This window comes from Gadus morhua, chromosome 12, assembly GCF_902167405.1.
Source record: "Gadus morhua chromosome 12, gadMor3.0, whole genome shotgun sequence".
Taxonomy (NCBI): Eukaryota; Metazoa; Chordata; class Actinopteri; order Gadiformes; family Gadidae; genus Gadus; species Gadus morhua.
Window position 1 is genome coordinate 1,082,804 of NC_044059.1, and position 7,823 is coordinate 1,090,626.

Consider the following 7,823-nt stretch of genomic DNA (forward strand, 5'->3'; position numbering starts at 1 on the left):
AGGAAGACCAAACTACCTTTGTGGGAACCTTGGGCATCAGGAAATACAGTCGCCATGTTGTGAGGACCTGAAAATAAGGAAGAATAAGACTAAACTTTGATCAAGTTCCATGCGACACAGCCGCACTCCCTTGCCTGGAGCCAAAGCATACTATTGAGTTACCATGGTAATAGTCAGGGTGAAATGAGAAGTCCTCTCTCTATTCACTTATTGATCTGCCTTAAAGCATTCCATTTGGAGACCCACTGTCTTAAACCAGGCGGGGAACAAATAACAGAGATGTATTAAATAGCATTGCAATGTAGTCTTAAATGGTATTAGATAACAATGCAATCATAAGATAACCCATCTCTTGCTCTCTCTGAAGTAGGCTACCAGTTTTGCTCAGGAATTCCTGACATTTATATGAATATATATATATGTATATATATACATATATAAATATAGTGCTGTCAAGCGATTAAAATATGAATCGCATTAATGTCATAGTTAACTCACGATTAATCGCGAGCAATCGCAATTCTTTTTTCTATGCTAAATATCCCTTGATTTCTTTGTCCCATAATTCTTTTCTCATTTTAATGCTCTTATCAACATGGAGAAGTGCATCGGCTTGCCTTGTGCAAATGTTTTTTTATTGATAACAACATTGGCATATACTGATCAAAACAGGACGATACAAAAAAATGCCTATAGTGCAATTAAACGATGAACATACATCGTTTAATTGCTATTCGTTTTAATAAAAGAATTGCGTTAATCGCAAGATAAAAAAATGAACGCCGTTAACATCGGTTTGCGTTAACGACGTTAATAACACGTTTAACTGAAGGCACTAATATATATACATAAAGAATCTAATAAAATGTAAGGAACACACGCACACAAAGCAATATTACGTTTAATCACCTATCCTTTTTCTTATTTGAAGCTAATAAGCGGCTCTCACACGATTTCCTTCCTGCCAGTCCAAAATGAGAGCATGCGGCTACTTCTATCGAAACACCATTTAGACCGTCCTGCTTGACAACAACCTCCAAGGGATCTCAGCTCTCCCCTAGCTGGCAGTTGATTGTGGCTCGCCAGCCTGTCCTTACAACCTAAGAGCTTCTCAGGAAGATGCTGCACAACTCCAGGCATAGCTTGGCACATTTCCCTTTCCCCAAAATCTGCCTGCCCTGAAGGTAAATGATATTAGCCAACCTCATATTTCCTATGGCTCTGTTTCTGCTTACCCTCCCTATGGCTGAAATGTAAGATGTTCTTCAGCATCCAGCAACCAGCCAGGGCCTGTCTGTTGCGGGCACGGCTGATAGGGCTGTGGACTTGGAATGGAGCGGATCAGTGCAACATTGGCTATAGTCTAGACTAACTGAGAGCTATTCTGTGGATCAGAGGTACTCTTTGTCTCCTCTCTGGAGTCCTGCCATCGACCCATTTTCCCGCTAGTCTTCTGCTCCATCACTCCAAATCACTTGATCTGTCTTTCACATGAGGCCCGGACTGAATATCTCTCTAACTCTGGGTCAGTCACTTCACATTTCTCTTTCCTTATGTTTTTACTCACTCGAAAAAGTGAGTTAATGCATTAGTGCCAGCCCCACCCCTCTCTATGCTTGATACAACCCTTCACTTCACCACGCACAGTCTTTCCTCCAACCCAACCAAAGCTTAGCCTAACCCGATGTCCGAAACAGGTTGAGCAGTTGCAGAGAGAGATGATGGAAACAAAATGTGTGTCTTCGTGCATGCATGCGTCTGCCGGAGGGTGGGGGGCGATGGAGCGACCTGGGTTAAAGGGACTGGGGGGGGGGAAGGGGGATGCTAGACTGGGTACCCCCAGGCCGTTCTGGCTACATTTTTAATTCGCCCTGCAGCAGGGGCTGGAGAGGAGCAATACTTTTCTTCCTTTTTCCGATCCACTTATACTGGAGCCAATCACCAAGTTGGCTTTTCCCTCAGGCGCTAATGGCTGGTTTAGCAAAATGACGACAGGGAAGCGACGGCAAGCTAGAGTGGGTATCCCCAGCCCGATCTGCCGGCGATTTACTCATCCTTCCATCTCCAGTACGCGGTCAAATCATGCCCAAGGTGTGAGAGAACAGTAAGGGTGCACTCACACTAGGCCATCTGGCCGTGGCTGTTGGCCATCGCAACTGTGGCCTGGCCACGGTAGGCTCTTGTACATACGTCATCACGTCGTAACACGTCATCACCAAGCGTCCGCTGCATGGACCATAATAAAGTCTGCCGCCAGTCAGAGTTTTAACAACAATGGACAACAACACAGAGAACACAGTTCGCACTTTGCTGAGTCTGTTGCTTATTTGGAGCCGTTCTCAGATAGATCCCGCTCTAGTTCACACTCACTAGTTGAACCGCTTGACAACATGTTTACCGTTTAATGGGAAAGAAGGCTCGTCCCCTTTATTATGTCCATGGTCGTCGCATGGACTATACGTCATCCAGCTCAGGTTGCGTAGCCATGCGTGTGCGCATGTCGGCTCATTAGCATCTGTATCGTGGTGGCCCGTACCGTAGCAGCACACCTCTCCCAAGTGGCCAAGTTGGCCTGGCCTGGCCAGACTGGCCACACTCACACTGGCAGATTTGAGCACGGTTAGGTGTGAAAACGGCCACGGCCACGGCCAGATGGCCTAATGTGAGTGCACCATAATAACACAGCAAATTCGTTCAAATTTGCTCGACTCCCACACTACCATAAACCCTATGCCTGCAAACCTGTCGGCGATACTCATAGGCTTCTTAGCTTTAATAAAAATATTGCTTGAGTGACTGTATATACACTCCACTTTCATAATAATTTTGCACAACCTTCAAAAAAAGTTAGCTGCCATTGCCAACCCATTGTGCTACAAAACAATCACGTTTGTTGACACCTGCCTTGAATTTTTCCCTTCGTTCTGCATAGTACGTCATCCGAATGGTTGGTCTGATTGGTTGAAGGACTATCCAATTGCGAACAGAGTCATTTGAATCACGGCTCTTGTGCTGAAGAAAATTACAGCAGCCTCCCAAGACCAACGTGCAATCTGATTTTTTTCTGGCAATAGCCAGGCTAGGGGATGCAGATAAAAAGATACTATAGTGTCACTTTGCGAGGGTTGAGTTGGGGTCATGACCTGAAAGTGTGAGAAAGTTGGTAAAAATTAACAGCAAAGAGACAGGTGGGATAGCTGGAGCGAGAGAGAGAGAGAAGCCCAAAGAGAAGCTAACTAACTAACTGCCATTCACCATTAAAATACTTTCCTCTCTTGCCTCAAGCTAGAAGGGATAGCATCTCAGAGCAGGAAACGTTTCCCAACACATCTTAGCAGAAGACGTTAGATGAGAAAGAGAGCGAGAGAGTGAGAAAGAGAAATATGGATCAGGCAGGTAGAAAGAGATATCAAAAGTCCCTGAATATCAAAGGAAGAATTTGTGCACTCACTACAACATGGGAGAAATGGTAACCGGTATACCAAAGGAACACGGATGATATCAGCAAGGGCTAACACATTATGCCAACGTCACTGCAGATGGATGAGGGGAAGCACACTTCTTATAATCAGCTACATGTGAAACCGAGGCAATTGAACAGAGAACGTTTTGAATTCCTCCCTCTAAATAGTGGGATGAGCAGAGCTCATGATGCTCCTGTATACATTATACACATTTCCACAATAAACGATTGCAAACAATGTTGAGACTCTCCCAAAATAAAATGTCCACTTCCAATCTGATAGACTAGGCTCCCCCCCGCCCCCAACTACAGATACCAGCTAAAAAGAAAGCTGGTATCTCTTTCCCACATACTCTCTGGAAAGCAGCACAGAATCAAATGCTGGCCCCCCGCCTCGTCCAAAGCTCACAGAAACCCGGGTCCAATTAGATTCAAACCAGCATCCACACACACACACACACACACACACACACACACACACACACACACACACACACACACACACACACACACACACACACACACACACACACACACACACCTATTTTAATCCCTTCAAACCACAGATACAGTCTCACAGAGCTGCAGCCCGTTGTAGCGTCTGTAGTTTGCTGACCGGAGAGAGAACATTTAGATTGTCAGAGCAGTTATTATCGCAAACCAACCAAAAACACTTCTGTATCTGACTTTTGTCTCATTTTTGAATATTCAGTAATAAATCTCAAGGGGGAGGGAGGAAGATAAGAGGAACAGAAGGAGAGATAGAAAAACAGAAAGTCCAAAAACAGACATTGGGCCTTGGATTATGTTATAACCAAATGGTTTCACACCTTTGACTCAACATAACAGACAGATAGACAGACTGGTTCAAAGCATTAACTTACCAAAATTCTTTCCTCCGTTTTGCCGTTTTTGGTGCCAAGTTTGATACCACGTACAAACTTGATAGGAGATTTGTCGATAATCTTCCTGACACTTTCTGTGGATGGAAGACCAACACAAATTTGGATGACAATAAGAAAAATGCACACGTCTTGCTCTGCTGCTATTGGTTCAGAGTGAAGACACTCTCAAATCAAACCTGGACAATGACCTTCTTTGACATTTGACTTTGTTTAGTTGGACAGGTGATTAACCAGCATTCTTACTATATTAAGCCAGGAAAATCCATTTGAAAAGGCCCCTGTGCGCATTCAGAAACAGGACACAGGGTTGTCTTTTTTAGCAGTAAATGACAAGCGACCATTTGCCTGAACAAAATGTTGAAAATTTACAAAAATATTGTGGCAAACGGTAGGGAGGAGTGAGGAGAGTGGTATATCTGGCAACCTGCTGGCTCCACCCCCAAGCCTTACATGGACTTACTCCCTTTAACGATGCAGGCCTGAGGACCATTAAGCAGGAGTGCTTGGAGTTAAAGGGGAGAGCAAGCTAAAACACGGGAGAGTTAGGGCTAGCAAACTACAGACCGCATCTTTTGGATCTTCAGGGAGTACTGTAAGGCCGACAAGAGATCGATGGAAAGTGAATTGGACTAATTACGGTTTACGGAGTGTGCCCTTAAGGAGGGCGAGTACCCTTTCCCAACCTGGTTGTAGATACCCATACCATAAATCACCTGGACTTTGGAACTGCTCTCTGTGTTGTGTGGTTTTAATGTTCAACTTGGTGGCGTGGAAACCCCACACCCACGATCTTGCTACATAAGGTGGAGAATGCAGGCATGTAGCTACACCAAGTTGAATAAATAGACCACACAGAAAACTGGTGGAAGCAAACATTGCTTAGCAGGCTATGTATCGGGAGCTGATGGGAGCGCTGACAGCCGGCCATGTCCGCATGGCTGCAGGTGCTGCAGTTTCCCATCCTGGCCCCCAGCAGGTTTGTCTCGGCAAAGCAGGAGACGACGCAGCTCATGGGAATGCAGATGCCCTTTCCAGAAGGGAGGCTCTGGGGAACTGGACCTCCCCTCCCTCCCGGTCAGAGCTGAGTGGGAGGGCGTGTGGCAGACAGCAGGGAGGAGTGAGGGGACTGACGAGAGAGATCGCTGGAGAGTGAATTGGACTAATTACGGAGTGTGCTCTAAAGGGGGTGGAGTACCCTTTTCCCACCCTGGTTGTAGATACCCGTACAATACATCACCTGGACTTTGGAACTGCTCTGTGTTGTGCGGTTTTATTGTTCAACTTGCTGGCAAGAAAACCCCATACCCTGCTAAGAAATTACTTTGATGGTCATCTCGAAACAATGTTATAGATAGAATACTGTTTGAAATGCGGAAAAAGACGACAGCATGGGCGCACCATGTTACATTCTGGCATTATAATCAATTAACGCTTGACACACTCAATTAAAGTTGACATATTATACCAAGTGTGAGTGTGATTAGCCGTTACAAGCCGTTTTGAAAATCGACCTTCCGAAATCACAAGTGGCCGTGTTACCTAGATGTATGACAGATCGATGAGCAACTATGTCCTCTTTAAAATAGTAATCGACACTGTCAAACAGAAACTTCACACGGGATGCTTGCTGGTACAACAGGCTTAAACGTCTGTTACACACTTGATCATCGACCAATGTAATATGTGCACAAATTTATTTAGAATACTGGAATGTGATTTTGATTCAATATGTTGGATGCACATGCTAGATGGCTCCACAGACCTAACCTTAACAGATTATAGATCTTGACATCTAACAATGACACTATTTAAAGCTGCTGTAGGTCAATTGACATTTGACAGCGGTAGAGAGAGAAGGCAGAAAAGAGGATTCTAAAACAAATCAAGCAAAAATAAGTGCCCTCCCTCTCTGCTCCCTCCCTCCCATTGGTTCTTCGCCATTCCAAAGTGTTGCATTACATACTTGTGATTGAGGGGCAAAAAGGAATCCCCAAGACAAATCACAGAAGAGATGCTCTGATTGGTCAGAATTTAGCCAGGAGCAGCTTAAAATCTAAATCGGCTCAGACAGAGTATCTAGAAACAGATAATATCACAGAAATGTTTTTTTTTACAGCTGACGGATGGCAATGCCAATTCCAACCACAAAACCCATGGCATGGCTATATTATACACAGACCAAAAAAAAAGATCAAAATCGCTAGGTTTAATTGAGACAGGAGTGATGACTTCGACCAGAGAGCCAACAATGTTGACTGTTTGCACGCTGCATCCCTGGAAGATAATCTTGTCCTAGATATATCCTGTTCCTTACAGAAACTGCTGTCAATGTGGTGGAATCCTAATGGAACAATTAACACTGTCTATCCGCTACAACTTGATCATGTTAGAGAGAGAGAGAGAGAGAGAGAGAGAGAGAGAGAGAGAGAGAGAGAGAGAGAGAGAGAGAGAGAGAGAGAGAGAGAGAGAGAATAATTGACATTTACCTGAAGGCTTTTTAGGACTTTTAACATTTCAGAAAGATGAGGACATTGGTCCTATCATTTTTTTCATATTTTGTTTCGTCTAGCTTCCAAGCGTTTTCCTGTCTGTCTGTGGCATTAAGGGAAGTCAAACCAGAGATACAGCAAGCACACCGATGACGGTCATTTCAGCGATAGATCAATTTCTGAATAGTTCAACCTCCCGAACACGAGCAATTATTTTATTTATCATACAAAATTTGATTTCAATATGCGAAAAATTACGAATAAACGTAACAAATGTATGAGAAAGAACCGGTTAATACCCACGACAAGCCTCCACGGCTATTATGATTATTTTCACAACGCCCCTTTTCCCCAGTGGCCTAACGCTGGGATTCTACAACATGATCGTCCCCAAGGAAACACCAGGAGAAGGACATGCGTGTATAAATGCATTTAATAATTTAAGCACTGATTTCATACCACATGGAATTTAATGTATCACAGAAGCCCGAACCTAAACAAAACAAAAATCCTATGTTGACCATGCAATGCGCCTTTTCAGTCCCAAAGCCTAGGCTAATTACTATACACTTGTATGGTGATTAAAGCATTAGAGGCTCACACGAGACTGGGAAGGGAAATAAATGATAAAAGAGCATCTTATACCAACCTGTAATTTCCTTGCTCAGACTGACGAAACAAGAGCCAGTGATGTCTTCAGAAGCCATGCCTATCACAGCCCCCTTTCCCCCTCTCTCTTATTGAAGAACCCAAACGGATCGTCTCTCCCCCTCGTTCCACTAGCAGAGCGTCAGCCGACCTCGCTTCCTGAAAGAAACCGTAAGGACACGAGCCCGGAGAACGGGGAGAGGAGAGTGGAGAGAGAGAGAGCGAGAGAGAGAGAGGGAACGACACGATTTCTTTATCTTCTGGCTCATTGATCTGACTTAACATTAGAGGAAATATTGTATATTTATTTAGTGATAT

The 7,823-nt window shown here is 44.3% G+C and overlaps 1 protein-coding gene across 5 annotated transcripts in view; it reads right to left on the reverse strand.

Annotated features, from left to right (window-relative positions):
* The window catches only part of LOC115555689 (capping protein, Arp2/3 and myosin-I linker protein 3), a 130,530-nt gene extending 122,869 nt beyond the window's left edge, over nt 1–7,661 (reverse strand). For all 5 annotated transcript variants that reach the window (XM_030372686.1, XM_030372688.1, XM_030372687.1 and 2 more), the window contains exons 1-3: nt 7,507–7,661; nt 4,348–4,442; nt 17–67 (exon numbers count right to left, since the gene is read on the reverse strand). In XM_030372686.1, coding sequence (XP_030228546.1) covers nt 17–67; nt 4,348–4,442; nt 7,507–7,564 — 204 coding nt within the window. In that variant the 5' untranslated portion in view covers nt 7,565–7,661. The remainder of the gene's footprint in view (nt 1–16; nt 68–4,347; nt 4,443–7,506) is intronic.
* Between the last annotated feature and the right edge of the window lie 162 nt (nt 7,662–7,823).